This window comes from Hoplias malabaricus, chromosome 17 (assembly GCF_029633855.1).
Source record: "Hoplias malabaricus isolate fHopMal1 chromosome 17, fHopMal1.hap1, whole genome shotgun sequence".
In the NCBI taxonomy this organism is placed as follows: domain Eukaryota; kingdom Metazoa; phylum Chordata; class Actinopteri; order Characiformes; family Erythrinidae; genus Hoplias; species Hoplias malabaricus.
In genome coordinates this window covers 16,724,993-16,744,277 of record NC_089816.1, presented here as the reverse complement: position 1 = coordinate 16,744,277, position 19,285 = coordinate 16,724,993, and the positions used below count along the sequence as shown (strand labels likewise).

Below are 19,285 nucleotides of genomic sequence, written 5' to 3'. Positions count from 1 at the left end.
ATAAAGAAGAAAAAAACAAAACAAAAACAATAGGGCTCCAGTACCTTCTGTGCCTGGACCCCTAATAACTGCAAAGTTGGAATAAAAATGGGGTAACAAAGAATCTTTTAAAAATTCTTTTGAAATATTTTTTTCTGTTTTGCATTCACAACATAGACTTTCTGCTCTTGATTCTAGTATTTATGCTTGCAGATTTATTTTTGCTTTTGTAGAACTTTAGACAAAATATTCAATCCATAGTTATCAGTCAGTTCATTGTGATGTTCTCCTCAGTGGAGTCTCTGGAACACAGACTGATGAGAGAGGAACCTGCAGCAGAGCCACAGAACGAGCTGAAGGAACTGAAAGAAGTGAAGGAACCAAAGCCACAGCCAAAACTGAAAAATAAAAAACTGTTTCCAAAATCTAAGCTGTTTTCTAACTGGGGAGAAGACCTCTCAGAGGAGGAGCAGAGGGTTGCAGAGCGGGCATTTGTACAATACGGTTATAACGTTTTCCTCAGTGACAGACTTCCACTCAACAGAAGCCTGCCGGACACCAGAAACCCCAGGTTAGTGTCAGTACAGAGGAACAAATGAGTATTATGTGATCCTTATTATTATTCAAAGTGATGTTATATTAATACAAGTAGCATAATAGTAGCAGTCCTGCAGTTATCAAGCAACTAGGAAATATAACTCTTAGTTATTAGTTAACTGTATAATTATATATACAACAAAAAATGCATAATTAATATACAACGTTTCTACTTAAAAATTATTGGCCAGCTGATGTTTCCTTAGCCAGGGAAATTGTGTTTGTAACCATTCAGGTGTGCAACTAAGATTTATCCGAAGCAGCTCCCCACAATCAGTGTGGTTCTGATCTACCTGGACGAGGCTTTGTCCATCTTAAAGAGAGCCATACGCAGCATTATTGACAAAACCCCTGCTCACCTGCTGAAGGAGATCGTACTGGTGGATTACCACAGCACCAATGGTCTGTAACTAATCTTTAAGTATTATTATAAGTCTTTAGGTCATAATCAGTATGAATCAGGAATGTGTTGCTGTGTGCAAAGTTAACACTGCAGTGACCTTGCCCTTAAGTTCATTAAGAGTGTCATCTTAATGAGCCAGGGAAGTAAGTGACATTCGGCTGATGAGCATGAAACACAAGCTGATACCTGAGACTTACAGTGCATAAAACAATGTTATGGTTTAAAAACAAACTGATGCTGTTTTCTCCTGACCTCAATCATTGTCAGTTAGCCAGAACAAATTGTGGGTAATTCTGTTGGAGTCATGTTGACTTCCCTCTCTGAGCAAGCATTCTCCACTATAAATTACATATGTATAAACTTTGTTAGGCGGCACGGTGGCGCAGCAGGTAGTGTCGCAGTCACACAGCTCCAGGAACCTGGAGGTTGTGGGTTCGATTCCCGCTCCGGGTGACTGTCTCTGAGGAGTTGGTGTGTTCTCCCCGTGTCCGCGTGGGTTTCCTCCGGGTGCTCCGGTTTCCTCCCACAGTCCAAAAAAAAAAAAACCACACGTTGATAGGTGGATTGGCGATTCAAAATTGTGTGTAGGTGTGAGTGAATGTGTGTGTGTGTCTGTGTTGCCCTCTGAAGGACTGGCACCCCTCCAGGGTGTATTCCTGCCTTGCGCCCAATGATTCCAGGTAGGCTCTGGACCCACCGCGACCCTGAACTGGATAAGGGTTACAGATAATGAATGAATGAATAAACTTTGTTCGTCTTTGATAAAGTCCTGTTCAGTACAAAAGTAAACACATTTGAGTAATTGCAGTGGAAATTATTATGTACACATTGAGGCGGCATAAACACTACATAGCGGAGTCAATGATAATTAATTATTATTTGATTAATGATTTAATTCATTTTGTTAAACTCTATGTTTGTGAGCCATTAAATAATATGTAGTATCTTTCCCTGTCCAATTTTAGCTCGGACAAGTAAGCCATCTTCACATATTATACAGCAAAATTAGCTAGAATTAATTATTATTAATGAATTATGCTCATTGACCCGCTGTAGGTTCTTGGCTCCAAAATTGAATCTGAACTACAAGGAATAATTTGGTACAAGAAAAGTGCACACACAAATAACCAAGGACTGGTTTTATCACACAACTGGTCTATTAATGATAATATCAAACAATGAAATCGATTAAAGCGATACGTGAGGGAACAGGGAGATTAATATATGAGGGAATTTCCCTATGATAATTACCCTAAATTCTAGAAAGGCTATGGTTTATCCCAGCAAGCATTCAGCACCACTCCTGAGCAATGAAAGAAATGAAACCATGTGACCTTACGTAACCCAGGAGATGGACTGGAGATAGCTGGGCGCATGTCACTGACACGAGGTGCTTTCCGGTGCGGCTTCCTGGAACACTGCAGCCACGGTCCTTGTAGCACTGCAGCCACTGGCGTTCCTTTTCTCCCCCTTTGCAGAGACACAGCGTCCCCTCAATCAGAGTTCTGAAGGTCTCTGTGGGAATTCTCCGTCATCGCTGATCTGCCTCCTGGTGAGAGACACGTCCATGCAGGTCTTTCCTGGGCCTTTTTCTCAGAAGGTCATACTGAGTGTGCGTGTGGCTTTCTTCGTCGTTGATCCTGAAGCTTTTGTCATCACTTTGGAGGTCAGAGGTCTCCTTCAATGCTCTGGGTGTGGCATTGAATTTTGCTGGAATAAACTACAGTCCTTTTAACTATAGTATTCTACTAGAGATAAAATTGAAATATAACTTCTGTTCTATCTGGACCATGCTTGAGGGTCCCAAGACTGTTTAAGAGAGCCATGAGAGGTGGACGCCTGCAGAGCTGGAGAGCTCTCTGCTTACCCTATCTGATAAGCATTGTCTGCTGGAAGGAGGAGAGAGTCGTACTTCAGAAAAACCTTTTCCTCTCCAAAAATTCTCAAAAAGTGTGTAAAGAGTGCATTTCACAAAAAAGGTGTGTGAAAAGAGAGTGTGAAGTGAAGAAGGGCTGTGTCATTTCGCGCCACTAGAATGTTAACCAGAGTTTAGAAAACCCGTCTTGAATACCTGATTGGTCCTCAGAGATTGAGGATTGGAGCTTGCTCTTGCTCTTGATTGGCTGTTTCCTGTACCTTGGTAGTGACATCACATAAAATTGATGACACTTGACAAGACAAAGACTTGAAGACGATCCCAGAATTCTGAATAATACTTTTGCAATATAAGAGATTGTGTTAACACAAGTCATATCATTCAGACAAAACATGTTTTACATAATTCTTAACCCAAATATCACACAGGGTATAAGTTCATATAAAAGTTCATATAAAAAGTTCATATAAAAAGGTGATTTAAAACATATGTAAATTAATTCCACCCATTTTGATTTGTCCAAAAGGGAATTCATTTCACACAGTGGTCCACATAGGCAACTCTTTCATCAGGTAAACAAAAGAATTAAGGAATGTGTGTTTCTTTTGTTAAACAGTCTTTCAAAATGTATGAGAAGACAGTTTTAATCTGAAAGATTTTTCTCTTGACCCTGTGTCATAAACTGTCCTGAAAAGGGCCTGTAGTGTCAGCTTTATGACCCTGTGGCACAGACCTTCAGGCACCAATTTGGGGCCATTGTTTGCTGGAACACTTATCTCAAATTCCAATCTCTGCTGGTTTGGCTTGGAGATGTCTCTGAAAACCAGCTAATGTCTGGGTATTAAAATCAAATCTCAGAAAGTCAAATTTCTTATTAGAAATCAATACACATTCATCATATCACACTACATACTCCCCATTTCAGACCATGATTTCTTTCTAGAAATGCAGAGATGAATGTAAACAGCAAGGTCAGTGGAATCATTCATTCATACACTCGGGGTTGATACCTTTCTGGGATCATTTAATGTGAGAGTAATCCTTTATTGGACTTACATATTTATTGGTATAATATGTAAGCTGGTATTAGTGTTCACCTTCCTTTAAAAGTGTCTGTTAGGAAAAATGATTATTATCGAAGGAAATTTTCAGGAGTAGTTACTCATGTAAATACCTTCAAGAAAAAAATCTTTACCTTGGTGATAATTACTGGATAAGCAGAGTGTTCCTGTATAGTTAAGCTAAGTGGGCATAAGCCTGTTCTGCATTGAATGTGAGAGTTGTCACCTTAGATTACTGAAGAAACAAACAAAAAAATTTCCAGTAAATTTTTTTTTAAACAGTACTGTGTGCTGACTGCATCAACCCCCTTTTGAATAGTTTGTCGTGGCTTAATGAATTAGCTGTGCATAGCAACGGATGGCGATACACAAGTTAGAATGAAATATAATGCTTAAAGTAAAAATTAGAACTTTACTTCTAGATTGATATACCACGGAGTACTTTATCAGGCAGACGCAACGTGTATACAGATGAAAGTTTGTCATTATTGGAGTGTGAAAGGTGTTGATAGTCTCTGGGAGCTTTTGATACCAGTGTATGAATAAGGCACAATTTGGAAGGAACAGTTTTGTAACTGCAATCTCCGTGGGGCGTGGTGTACTGCAGCCCACACTTCATCAGAGAGTGTGGATTACATCAGAGTGATGTCTGATGCAGTGTCCAAGAGAGCTTCTTGTATAAGCTTCTTTTCCAGGAGTGTAGTCAGGTGTAATCAGGTGTAAGCACCCCCTTTTTCTTTTAAATGGCCCAGGAACTGTGGTGCAGGTGGATCACCTTGAACAACCATGACATTAAGAGGAGTCTGATTTCACCCCCTGATTAAATTGGTCAGACGTGCAAATCTGAATTGCAGGGGTCCTTGGGACATGCTCATTTTCACCTGAGGTGTCTGAGAAGAGGTCAGCTGTCTTGCGCTGCTCTTTACACAGGTTTCGAAATCACCTGTTCAGCGGTTTACCTCTGACTTATTCACAGCATCTGAGCTTTCACATTGGTGCCAGTTCTCATCCCTGTTCTTGTTAGTCGGGTAAGGACAGGGGCATTTGTCTAGATTTTCGTCACATGTGTGCAAGTTTTGGGGACACCCGTAGTCCACCATATTTTGCTGGATTCTCATGCCTACTGGCTGGGAATTTATTCTGAGGGTGCCCTGACATTAACAGATTAACACAGGGGTTTGAGTGATATTGGGTTTCACCTGAACATTGAGGACTGGAGTGAGGAGGACTCCTATTGGATTGCAAAGGTTTATTATTATCCTGATTTTCTCTAAGCCAGTGAGATGGAGCAGGTATTGGATACCATAATTCAGCCCTAGTGGCTTCGTCTAGCTCCATGGGGGAAGGCTGAGTATAACTTGGCATTTCTGGCCATTGGTTTCAAGTTTGCTGGTCTTTTAAAAAGCCTCTGAGTGCTATGTCATGCAGCTGTTTGCTAGATAAAGTGCGTGGAAAGGCTGCGATAATAGCCAGTGTTGGGATGGAGATTTAGGACAAACAGTGTTTTGAAGTTCAATTCTTCTTCCATTCCTGGTTTATTTCAGGGCCCAAAATAAGCTTGTCTAAGGCGGTGATAGTATTGATGGGGTGACTCCTGTCTTTGTTGTTTAACTTGCAGTGCTGTCATCAGTCCTGCCTGTAGCAGCGGATTGGAGAACTTTTTATGTCTTTCTTGACATAGTTAGGTTGCCATTCAATGAAACTGCTGACTTCCCTGCTGGATGTCATTCTGATCAAGCAGATTCTGTCATCAACTGTGGCTCCGGGGAACCTTTGCATAAAGAAATCTATGTCTTTTAGGTACGAACAGATTTCATTTGAGCCATCCGGCTTTGGCTCGAAGTGCGCGATTCTGTCCAGGTCCCTATAGGAGTGAGTCTGGTACTGTGCTGAGGGCACAGAGCTAAACTGAGAGAACATCTGTGTTTGGGAGGACTCTGTTAGCCTCCAGTGGTGGAGCTGGTGTAGGGGCTGCTGGTGCTAGGAAAGGTGACTCAGGGATACCTTTGGACTTTGGATTCTGCAGCTCCCTATGAATGCGAGTAGTTCTCTGTTGGTTGCTAAATAGCTGTGAGCGTACCTCTTCTAGCTCCGCTTCAGCAAGGTTTAGCTTGCTTTCTGTCTTTGGGTGCAGGTGCTTAGACAATTTGAGTTCATCTTTGACTGCAACAAGTTCTGCTGTTGTTTTGCATGCAGTGCCATTAACTGATCAGGCTCTTTGGGAGCATTTCTGATGTTCTCCATTTTTGGGCTCATCATTTGTGTGTTCACTGCTTCTAATTCTGTGTCCTGGAAAGTGTGTTTAAGTTTTTCTATTGCTAGCATAGCCATTTGGCTGGCTACCTTTATTAAGGCCTCGCCTTTAGGTTCCTCGATTAAATGGAAGACCATTAACTGTGACATCAAATTTGCCATGTGAGAGGGCTCAGCACAGTGGATCATGGCTGTATATTCTGACAATGTGAAAACCTCAGTCAGGGGGACTTATCACTTATGCTTGGTGACTGGGTTGTGTGTCAGATTTAATAGTAATTAATGTTTAATTAGATATGCACTTTTATTTTATTTTTACCTCAACCAGTATAGATTCTATAATCAGTAATTGGTTACCTCCACTTATGGAAGACTGATTAGAGTACAGAAGCAGTACATCAGAAATACCTTTACAACTTACATGCAAATTTAGTATGCCATATGAAAGACAATTGCTTTTAATCAACTTGCACTTACACGAGTCATACACTAGGGTGCAACAGAGAAACTTTAAATGCAGTAGCGCAAGTCATGCGAAAGGGGGCACCATAAATTGACTTCAGTTTCAATAGCACAAGTCAGCCACAGGGCTCCTGGTGTTTCGAGGGCTGGGTCAGTGGTGACGCTTTAATTTACTTAACCCCTCCCCCCGGTCTAGGTTGACTGGTTTGGCGTAAATGGAGCCACTTCAGTTCGGAGACTAAAGGGGGAACACACCATTGCCAGTTTTAAAGAATTTTCTTTTGGGCTGCTTTAGAGCTAGTTCACTATTCAAGTTGTTTTACAAATTCAAGGCACGACATTCTGCGTACAATAATGAGCTAGGATTCGCTGTCTCACTACTCAGGGGTTGAATCAACGCTGCGTACAAACAATTCCTGCATTTATGATTGTATTTTAACAAGCCGTATATCAGAGATATAAAATTTGCCGATAAACGTTGGAATTCGCAGGCATTTGGGCAATTCAGAACATAAACATACACGGAGATTCGCGCACAGTGATTATTTTAACCTCTCATGGGTGTGTCATACGCTTTCATACATGCGATTAAAACGGTGACGCAGCACAGCTGATAAACCCACAGTATTACTTCAAAATTAGGCACACGGGGGCAGCCTAATAATTTAACAAATGAAAAGTGTGTTCACAATAATCATTAAATCAAAACAGCAGTGACATGACAATCATCGCTCACATTCAAGGCTTAACTTAGGAACAGGTCCTAGTTAGGAATTAATTAGAGGGGAGTAAGTTGGAAGAAACCAGTTGTGAAGCCCTTGCTGCTTACACAGGCCACTGTTATCACTGAGGCACAAAGTTTGTGCTTAACTTATTGGTGCAATTTTCCTGCAAAGGAATCATAACTTCTGATTGAGATTATATTCAGAGCCTCACAGTTGGGCGCCATAAATATATATGTAGTGGAAATGATTATGCACACATTGCGGCGGCATAAACACTACATAGCAGAGTCAATGATAATTATTATTTGATTAATAATTAATTATTTAATTAATTTTGTTAAACTCTGTTAAAGTCATTAAATAACTTTGTTAAAGTCATTAAATAATATGTAGTTGTTGAATCTGAACTACAAGGAATAATTCGGTACAAGAAAAGTGCACACACAAATAACCATGAATTGGTTTTATCACACAACTGGTTTATTAAATGTAATATCAAATAATCATCATCATCATCATTTTCTTCTCCGCTTCTCCATTTCAGGGTCGCGGTGTAATATCAAATAATGAATATTGATTATACATTCATATAATGAAATGGATTACAGCGATACAATGGGGGAACAGGGAGATTAATATATGAGGGAATTTCTCTATGATAATTATCCTAAATTCTAGAAAGGCTAATGTTTACCCCAGCAAGCTTCAGCACCACTCCTGAGCCATGAAAGAAATGAAACCATGTGACCTTACGTATCCCTGGAGATGGACTGGTGATTGCTGGGCACATGTTGCTGACGCACAGTGCTTTCCTGGAGCACTGCAGCCATGGGCCTTGTAGCACTGCAGCCTCTGGCGTTCCTTTTCTCCCCCTTTTCAGAGACACGGTGACCCCTCCATTGGAGTCCTGAACTGGAGAGCTCTCTGACTACCCTATATGAGAAGCATTATCTGCTGGAAGCAGGAGAGAGTCGTTCTTCAGAAAAACTTTTCCCTCTCCAAAAACTCTTAAAAAGTGTGTAAAGAGTGCATTTCGCAAAAACGGTGTGTGAAAAGAGTGTGCCACTGAGTTTTTAATCAGAGTTTAGAAAACCCGCCTTGAATACCTGATTTGTCCTCAGAGATTGAGGATAGTCTGTTTCCTGTACCTTGGTAGTGACATCACATAAAATTGATGACACTTGACAAGACAAAGACTTGAAGACGATCCCAGAATTCTGAATTATACTTTTGCAATATAAGAGATTGTGTTAACACATGTCATATCATTCAGACAAACCATGTTTTACATAATTCTTAACCCAAATATCACACAGGGTTTGTGGCTACCTTGGATCCTACATAAGTTCATATAAAAAGGAGATTTAAAACACATGTAAATTAATTCTGCCCGTTTTGATTTGTCTAAAAGGGAATTCATGTCACACAGTGGTCCACATAGGCAACTTGTTCATCAGGTAAACAGAAGATTTAAGAAATGTGGGATTCCTTCGTTTAACAGTCTTTCAGAATGTTTTAGAAGACAGTTTTAATCTGAAAGATTCTTCTCTTGACCCTGTGTCGTAAACTGTCCTGAAAAGGGCCTGTAGTGTCAGTTTTATGACCCTCTGACACAGACCTTCAGGTACCAATTTGGGGCCAGCGCTTGCTGGAAAGCTTATCTCAATTTCCTATCTTGGCTTGTGTGGCTTGGAGATGTCTCTGAAAACCAGCTAACGTCTGGGTATTAAAATCAAATTTCAGAAAGTCAAATTTCTTATTAGAAATTAATTCACATTCATCATATCACACTACATAATTGTTGGCAGGAGTCCAACTGTCATGGGGATCCTTGTTGCTGACCGGTTATTCTTGGGAGAAATTGGAGTGCTGGACAAAGGAATGCAGATTTATGGAGGCGAAAACGTAGAGCTTGGAATACGAGTAAGTGGTGTCTGGATTCTGCAAGGTCACCATATCAACATTTATCAAGGCCTGATGGTGCCAGCACAATCACTGGAAGTTGAACTGGCCTCACTCTCTGTGCCTTAAGGGAACAACTTCTCTCATGTTGATAATTATAATCTTTCCCATTTTTTTATTTATTGACCTGTCTCCACTTCCTTTATATTGTCACCACTCAGGGCAAGATTAGCTAATGCACACAGTCATTAGCTGACTTAATGTTCTCCTCCAAGCATGTGAAGCTGTAAAAGTGCATTGTGTTAGCAGAAGCCTGAAAAGAAACAATGACTTTTGTGATTGGAGGAGACATATAGTGGGTGGTACTGTAAGCATTATAATAAATAAATTAATTAATTAATTACTCTGATAGTTTGATAAATGTGGTTATTGCTTTTCTCTAGGTGTGGACCTGTGGTGGTAGCATTGAAGTTGTCTCTTGCTCCAAGATCGCTCACATAGAGAGGGCATGTAAGGGTCGATATGGGATGAGGGGTGCGGACTAAAGGAGGGCGGACGCAAACGCTGAGAACACAGACTTTATTTAACAAACTAAACGAAACAAACACAACTCGACTGGGGCATGAAACGAGCAAGGGACAAGCACACGAAACGAGCAGGAGAAACGAAGAACACGAAGAACATTACAAACCCTACGAAGACCAAGGAACTATGAACAAGGTACAACACGAACGAAACAAGTAACAAGGTACAACGAACGACACCAGGAAGTGAGGGAAGGGGACTTAAATACGACAACAAACAAGAAACACCTGAAACGGATAACAAGGGAAAAGATGAGGAGGCGGAACAAAGGCGGGGCATGAACATAAACAAAACAAAGCCATGTGCTGAGAAAACGGACTAGACGGGACGCGAGTGTGACAGATGCCCCCTCCTGAACACGCAACTCCCGGGGCGCATAACCTAGACCCCTCAGAAGCTGGCGCAGGAGGGAGCACGGAAAACAAGACAGACTAGAAAAACAAGGAACTGTAGGAGACAGGACTCAGGACAGGCCGGGAAATGGAGCTGTGAACAAGGGACTAGACAGTAACGGATGCTGGACAGAACTAGAAACAGGAGACGGGAATCGCGAGAAGACAGGAGACAAGGCAGGAGCAGACACACGTGACTGAACAGGGTGCTGGACATGACTAACAGGGGACTGAACATGAGACAGGACAGAAGGTTGAAACGGGGACTGATGCAGGACAGAAGGTTGAAACGGGGACTGATGCAGGACAGGGGCAGAGACAGGGGACTGAAACTTGGATTGGACAGGAGATGGGACTTGTGACAGGAAAGGACTAGACTGAAAGGGAGTGATCACATGAGACTGGACGGGAGTGGACAAATGTGACTGGACGGGGTGCTTAACATAGGAAGGGAACGAGGACTGGACATGAGACAGGGCAGAGGGTTGCAAAGGGGACTGGACAGGAGACGGGACAGGTAACTGGGACTGGACTATACTGGAAACAGGGGGAGAGACACTGGACTGGAACATAGACTGGACGGGTGCTGAGACAGAGGATCTATACTGGGAGTGAACAGGGGACTGGACATGAGTATGTGCTTGGACAGGACTTGGCAGGGGAACCGGGATCAGAACGTTTACGGGGACAGAGACGAACACCGTGACAGGGACAGGAATCAAAACCGACGCAGACAAGGGTACAGGGACAGGAATCAAGACAGGGACAGATACAGGAATCAAAATAACATGGGGGTGCCCAGGACTGGCGAATGTCTGTGGGGCAGTCCGAGGAACCAGCCTGGGCACAGTTCTGGGGATCGGCCCCGAAGTCCTTGGGGCCGTCTTACGGGTACGACCGGAAGCGGCCGTATCTACAGTCACCGGGACAGACACGGCCATATGCCACAGTCTCTGGGGCAGACACAGCCGTTGAAGCCGCCTTCTCGAGCAGAGGAGCGGCTGGCTGCGCCGCTCTCACAAGCAGAGGAGCGGCTGAGGGAGCCGCACTCATGGAGACAGGAGAACCTGCAGCGACGACGTCCACAGAGACAGGAGAACCTGCAGCGACGACGTCCACGGAGGCAGGGGAACCTGCAGCGACGACGTCCACGGAGGCAGGGGAACCTGCAGCGACAACGTCCACGGAGGCAGGGGAACCTGCAGCGACGACGTCCACGGAGGCAGGGGAAACTGCAGCGACGACGTCCACGGAGGCAGGGGAAACAGCAGCGACGACGTCCACGGAGGCAGGGGAAACTGCAGCGACGACGTCCACGGAGGCAGGGGAAACTGCAGCGACGACGTCCACGGAGGCAGGGGAAACTGCAGCGACAACGTCCACAGAGACAGGAGAAACTGCGACGTCGTCCACGGAGACCTGAGAGGCGGGCGTCGCGCTCACGAAGACAGGAGAGGCGCGCGCCGCGCTCACGAAGACAGGCGCGGCAGGAGGCGCCGCGTTCATGAAGACAGGAGTTTGTGCTGCTCGCCGGGCTCGCACTGGAGCTGTAAAGGGTTTAGGGGGTTTCACAGGCGCACCCATTAGATCCCCTCGAGGTGCGCCCCTGTTAGCCTCACCTCCGTAGCTCTGAGGTCGGAGGCTAACAGCCCCTACCCTTAACGCCCCCCCAAAAATTTCCCCGGAACTGAGGGGGTAATACTCCAGCGAAGGGGAGACTCCAGCCCGCTTTCTCCGTCGGCTCCCTCGACTCGCACTGGCGCAGTTACTCGATTCACGAGTCGACTCCTCTGGTAGAGGATAAGGAACCGCGCCGGGCATAAGCTGGAGCCGGCGGCTCCATGCCGAGGCCGCTCTTAAAACCTCCTCCACAGGATCCTTGGGGCCTGTGCGGAAAGGAGTCCGGCGAATCGCACACCTCGCAAAAGTAAAGTCTGTGTTAGCTACGTCCTTGTGTGGGTCGTTCATTCTGTAAGGGTCGATATGGGATGAGGGGTGCGGACTAAAGGAGGGCGGACGCAAACGCTGAGAACACAGACTTTATTTAACAAACTAAACGAAACAAACACAACTCGACTGGGGCATGAAACGAGCAAGGGACAAGCACACGAAACGAGCAGGAGAAACGAAGAACACGAAGAACATTACAAACCCTACGAAGACCAAGGAACTATGAACAAGGTACAACACGAACGAAAAAAGTAACAAGGTACAACGAACGACACCAGGAAGTGAGGGAAGGGGACTTAAATACGACAACAAACAAGAAACACCTGAAACGGATAACAAGGGAAAAGATGAGGAGGCGGAACAAAGGCGGGGCATGAACATAAACAAAACAAAGCCATGTGCTGAGAAAACGGACTAGACGGGACGCGAGTGTGACAGGGCACATAAACCCTATGCACTAGATCTGAGCATCCCACTGAAGAGAAATGCCCTGAGGGTGGCAGAAGTCTGGATGGATGACTATAAAAATAATGTTCTTATTAGCTGGAACCTCCCCTTAAAGGTTTGTAAAATTAATGTTATTGGATTTTTATTCAAAATTTGATGGAACCATAACATGATACAGTTGATGAAAATAAATAAAATTGGACAGCTCTTGCTAAATTTTAGTGCATAGTTTAAATTCTTCAATATTAACTTATAGAAGGGTATAGAAGGGTATAGAAAAAAGACAGTAAATACCATAAATTACTCACAAAGAACATTTTATGTCTAATTTTTTCACATTAAATTCAAAACCAAATAGCAGGTAATTGGGCCTTGGAGTTGGAGTTGGTGTGTTCTCCCCGTGTCCGCGTGGGTTTCCTCCGGGTGCTCCGGTTTCCTCCCACAGTCCAAAAACACACGTTGCAGGTGGATTGGCGACTCGAACGTGTCCGTAGGTGTGAGTGAATGTGTGTGTGTCTGTGTTGCCCTGTGAAGGACTGGCGTCCCCTCCAGGGTGTATTCCCGCCTTGCGCCCGATGATTCCAGGTAGGCTCTGGACCCCCCGCAACCCTAAATTGGATAAGCGGTTACAGATAATGGATGGATGGATGGATTGTGGAATGATTTTTTTTCCACTTACAAGTCAACAAAGCTTTATTGGAACATATGTTGTCTAAGGCTCTAAACAATATCTATGGAGCTAAATCAATGACAAGTATTTAAATCAGAATTTTCAATATTTGAATTATATTTGTCTGAATTTTCAATATTTGAATTATATTTGTCTGAATATATTATATCAAAAAAATTTTTGAATGACATTTGATTAATTTTGAGGTGGTGAAATATTCAGATTTGAAAAATTCACATTAAAAATATTCAGATATTCACAAAAATTCAGAGTAAAAAAAATCTGATTTAAAAAATACGGACCCATAAATTCAACTCGAAAAAATTCAGATTGCAAAAATATGAATCTAAGCCAGAGGTCAACCAGCGGGCTTCTCGGGGAAAAAGTAAACTTCCACAGAGAAATCTGTCACAGTGTTCAACTAGATAAAAACTGGCTGAACCTCTGAAAATTTACACAGTGTCTCTGTTTAACTTTACACCAAAGCAGGGCAAATCTCCGGATAATAAAGCCACAAGTATTTGGGTCTTTTTTTTTTTTTTTGTCTCACTCATTTTAGACGAGTCGGCTGGACCTCTATTACACACAACACTTTTATAATCAGGCGTTTATGAAAATGTAAGTATTTCTACATAAATGTTCCGTGCTATGTTCTGTCCCATAATCTGGTAAATAAATAATTAAAATTTATTTGTGTTTAGTAACGTTAAATATATCACTGTTTAAATAAACTGTATTAATGATCATACCGTTATCTCATGTAAATATCATTTCTGTAAAGTGTCTTTCTTAAAAGCATGCTAAAGTTCGGGGAAAAGCTCTGTTCATGACAGGAGCTTGTTTTTGTGTAAAGTTAAATGAAAAGAGAAAAGAAAAGATGCGGTGAACCAGAAAGGCAGTAAGTCTGTGTATTATGGACAGAGGATGCTTTCAATCACAAAATGAAAGACGTGTGTCACAGAAACACCTCCACACATGAATAAGAGATTATGATGAAATCTCAACAACTTTCAAAACATTTCTGTCTGCACGTCCAGTAAAATACTGTAATGTTGAGCAGAGCTCGGCTAAGTGCAGCGTGAACGGTGTTAGAGCCGTAGTCATGGAAATGAAGCGAAGAGGCCAAGTGTCTTATTTCTACTCTAAGACCCCGTTCATCATTTAAACACTGCACCACTTTTGCTTATGCTTACACTGTCATTAAATTGTTCACTTCAAAGAAGTACTTAAGTTTCAGGGCAGGATTTGGGACGGTGTTAGACTGCTCTGTGATTGGTGTCCTTGAGCAGAGGGCACTGTGATTGGTTAATTCTGCGATCGTTCTCTCTGTGGAAGTTTACTTTTCTCTGAGAAGCCCGCAGTTTGACCTCTGGTCTTGAATTTATGGGTCCGTATTTTTTATATCTGAAATTTTTTATTCAGAATTTTTGCAATCTGAATATTTTTTATGTGAATTTTTCTAAACTGAACATTTCACCACCTCAAAATTTCAAGTTCATCAAATTGTGACAACAAATGTCATACAAAAATAATTCATATATAATGTATTCAGACAAATATAATTCAAATATTGAAAATTCAGATTCAAATACTCATGTCATTGATTTAGCTCCATAAAATATCACAGATGATACTTAGACAAAATATAATTTATAAGATTACAGTGTTAATCTTTTTAATATTAACACTGTAATCTTATAAATGATAGTATGTCTAAATATTTGCTGCAAATATTTGTTCCCTTTATGAACACTATCTACGAAATTAATGCATTTTTTTCCTTCATGGGTAAAGCATATTGACCAAATCTTGTATCAGGTATCAGGTTAGATACATTAATGCTTCATACTGAACCAAAAGTATGTTGCAGAAATAATTTATATCTGTTACTCTTCAGGATCATGGAATTGGTATAGGGGACATGTCAGAGAGAAAGAAGCTGAGGGAGAAGTTAAAGTGTAAGCCTTTCAAGTGGTACTTGGAAAATGTGTATCCTCAGTTGGATACTTGGGAAGACCTTGCCAGCTATGGAGCTGTAAGCAACTTTTTTTGTTTTCCCTCTTTCCTTTATTTAATTTCAGACTGAAGATACAGCATGGAACTCTAGGGTACTCTACTGTAAATAATATAAACCACTAGTCACTGCTCTTGAAGTCTTATCTGGTTCTGTGTTGCCATTTGGCAGATGCGGAATATCTTGTCTGAAAATAACCTCATTGATCAGGGACCTGTTCCTGGAAGTGTTCCTATTCTGTATCAGTGTCATTTCTATAGCCCTCAGGTATGTTCACCATATGTTCATACAACAGTTTAACAAAAGATCATCCTTTCATCCTTAAATGCAAGTTATTCTGAAAGCTTCCAATACTTCCATTATCTTTCAGCTCATGTTGGGTTTTTAATCATACGCCGAGAAATATAAATATATTTCTATATTTATATTTATAATTTGTATTTATAGCGTTGACCTTATTCAAACTCCTATAATCTCTGATATTTGACTTAATGATATTAATTAAAGTTTATAATTGGCTTAAGCAATTAAAATGTTAATAATTAGTCTGAGAATGAATATTAATCAAGCTAAGTGAGTTCTTCAGTATTTTCAGAAATTCTAATGAACAAAACTGCATACACTGTGATTTCAAATAATGAAAGTTTTATTAACAAGAAGAAAGATATTTACTTAACATAGCATGACCTTGTAATCTCACGGCCTCACCGCAGGGGAAAACGATTTGACCTTAAAGGTGAGCTAGGCACTTCTGGCTTGTGACTAAATTGTTGCTAACTAAAGTTTAATTAAAGGCAAATTATAAAGGGATTTAATTAGACATCAGCTCCTGGAAAAGTGCGAGATTTGCTAGCTTACTCGTTTGCCGTTTCACCGAGCCGGCGCGTCCTGCTGTTTTAACCTCCGTGTTCTGGGGTTGTTTCTCGTCGTTTCCACGTAGTGAGAGACAGGCCCGCTTGTGAAGGAGATTCCCTTCCGGTTGAGTTAGAAGCTCTCGGCTTCAGGCGGAGCGGCGTCGATCGAGATTTCCCCTCTTTGGAGAGTCGCAGGCGTGGCTGGTTTCTCACCGAAGTGGAGTGGCTTTTTCAGAGTGTTAGCTCGTCTCGTTGTTCGGTTTCCCAGGAGTAATGCCCTCAGAAGTCAGATTATAACGTTAATATATCTGCTATCAACTAATCAAAAAGGTTGATATCTTATTCTGGCCACGAATAAGATTCGCCTACTTTGATCACTCGTGAGATCACTTCGATGGGCGATAAACAAAAACACAATTAAAAGAAAAGAATTCAAATCACTCGACATATTCGTAAATTTCTTTCACACTAGCTAACTCAAGACGTCTCTTGTGAGCTTTGGTGAAGTCTTTTAAGGTTCTTCTTTTTTTCGTTCGTCGGCGTGAAGAAGAAAGCGTCTCGCTTTGGAGAGGTTTGGACTTGAAGCGAGGTTCTCTGCTGATCTCTTTGTTGTTTCGGAGTTCCTCGGATTTCCTTGAACTGTTGCTGTTCTTTCTTCTCCGTTTTCTGTTTGATTTGAACTGATCTGAACTGATCTGTTTTTCAAAGCCAGCGCGGTCACGCCCTCATGGGAGGCATCCTTTTCCGATTGGATGCGAGTTCAGGCTCACGTGACTCTCACGAGGGGGAGAGAGTAGGGGGAGTTTGGATCAGCGATTCACAGAGACTGAATATAACTTTCGCATATTGAAATTCCTTATACATTTTAGTAACATATAACAATGAGTATACTGGATTATTAATATCAAACATTTACATAAGATTTCATCTTGGGTACGTTGTGTTTACGTCCCAGTTACAATAATACATTAGAAGTATTGATCCTGGTTTTTAATTCATTTTTCTAATCAGAAACAGAACTTCTTTTCATGGTTGACAACAGCAATATACATCATTTCATTAGAAGGTGGGCATTCATCTGAGGGCACAGAAAGTGACATTAATACATTTGTTTAAACACATTTAATCAGAATTTGATTTCATTTCCGTCATTTGTTTAGGCGACCCCGAGCGAGGCGTAGTTTCGCCAGTGTCCATTTGGGGTCGCTGTTGGTCCATGCCGTTGGTCCGGTGCGGATGGTTAACGAGAGGTCACGTCGAGTTCAATCAGTTTGGCCATCTGGGATGTCTGTTTAGTGGGCTAGAGATTAGGACTGAGACACTTAGGAGCCATTGTCATATACGACTTATGGCTCCCCACTCTTGTTTGATGTCCTCTTGGTCTAAGAGCATCATAAAGTGGATTTGTTATCTTTATGTCTCTGAAGGGAGGAAGGGTATCGGGGCCATGTGTCCCGGTACGTCTTTTGATGTTAGATTAGGTGGGTGCGTAAGGTTCTGTGAGTGTGTGGGGGCTGCAGGGTCCTTGCACCCCTGTTGTTCGTGGAATGTTGGATTCTGTTGCAGACGAAAAGGGTCCTCTTCAAAAAGGGAAAGTTTTAATTCAAAACTTTCATTTCTTCATTTCGATTTTTCATTGTCCGGTATTCATATTCGGCCCATACTCCACTACAATAGTATCATATTTAGTTCCAGTAATAAAGTTATTATTTAAAAATGAACAGAGCTCTGGGATAATGGTTTATACAGTATACATGAATCACAGTAATGTCATGTGCTAACCATGGCAGGATATCTGTGGCAAAAAGTGTGTGCTGGAAAAAAACACAATATCCTGGCAAATAGTTAATGAGAGTAATTATTGGATTATAACAATGCCTGTTGTGTAAAGGGGTCTGTATGTTTTACTTCCAGGGTCAAGAAATAAGGAACAAACACACAAACCGATGTCTGGAGATAGCCCAGGGACAAGATTCTTATTACCATCTTGTCATTCAGACATGCAGTGGGCAACATTGGAGAATACAGAATGTTATCAAAGACTTTTAACCAGCTGACAGAATAAAATGTGTGCTACTGGCTTGGCACCAGTGGCTTCTAAAATTAACAATTAACATCCATTCATTTTCAGAAGTGGAAGATATTGCCAATGTTACTCCTGCACAAAACTATAAGTTACTGTTTAGTAGAATATACAAATCTTCATTATTATTACTTCATTTAGTTCTATTATTGCTATGCAATGCATGTTACAACTCACTATTGACTAAACTCAATAAAATGTAAAATAGCTTTGTTAAAATTCTGAAAAATATTATACAAATTGACTGGTGCACTTAATTAAATATTAATAAATATATATATACACACTTTTGTACTTTTACTCAAGTGGAGATCTACAACAAGGACATCTACTTTTACTGAAGTAATTTTTTACCTTGAGTATCTGTACTTAATTAAGTCATTAATTCATTAATTAGTCAGACATGGATGAACACAGCAGAAATGGCCAAAGATTAAATACAATAAATGTTGATATATTAGCTATTGCTCCAAACTAACAGAGAGACGCAGACACAAACACAAGTATAAACTGTCACAATGGAATAAGACACGTATGCAGGCTATGGCATACGCTCTGCATTAAGTCAACGCAAAATCATAAATTGGCTTTTAGTCTGGCTTTCTCTGCATCAGAACATAGTTTTTACTCATTTAGGAACGTTAGATAAGATTTGTTTTTCTGCTCCTGGTGCTCCCCCTAGTGCAGTTAACCTGTACAGCATTGTACTGAAATTGGTAGGGAGGGGAGAGAAGAGTGGGTTCCTACTCTCCTCCAAAAGTTATATAGTGCAGTTTCTGCAGTGCTCATCATCAAATGTGGTATTCCATTACCCATTTGTTCAGTTGTAGTTACTATTTAAAAAAAATCAGATAAACTTCAGAGAAACTTATATTTCATTCATTTACTGTTTGTAACCCTTATCCAGTTCAGGGTGGCAGTGGGTCCAGAGCCTACCAGGAATCACTGGGTGCAAAGTAGGAACACACTCTGGAGGACTCACCAGTCCTTCACAGGAAGACACACACTCACACATTCACTCACACACACCTA

General features: G+C 41.6%; 1 protein-coding gene across 1 annotated transcript; it reads left to right on the top strand.

Moving 5' to 3' along the window:
• The first annotated feature begins 260 nt into the window (after positions 1 to 260).
• Positions 261 to 18,219, top strand: LOC136674110 (probable polypeptide N-acetylgalactosaminyltransferase 8). The gene is made up of 9 exons (XM_066649981.1): positions 261 to 550; positions 812 to 978; positions 2,458 to 2,671; positions 9,165 to 9,279; positions 9,702 to 9,764; positions 12,616 to 12,747; positions 15,200 to 15,337; positions 15,488 to 15,583; positions 18,085 to 18,219. The coding sequence occupies exons 1-9, from the start codon at positions 261 to 263 to the stop codon at positions 18,217 to 18,219; spliced, it is 1,350 nt and encodes a 449-aa protein (XP_066506078.1).
• Positions 18,220 to 19,285: the final 1,066 nt, after the last annotated feature.

Coding starts and splice junctions, on each gene's coding strand:
- LOC136674110 (XM_066649981.1), top strand. CDS start 261: ATGTTCTCCTCAGTGGAGTCTCTGGAACACAGACTGATGAGAGAGGAA. Junction 9,765..12,615: donor AGATCGCTCACATAGAGAGG/GCATGTAAGGGT, acceptor ACGGGACGCGAG/TGTGACAGGGCACATAAACC. Junction 12,748..15,199: donor GCTGGAACCTCCCCTTAAAG/GTTTGTAAAATT, acceptor GTTACTCTTCAG/GATCATGGAATTGGTATAGG.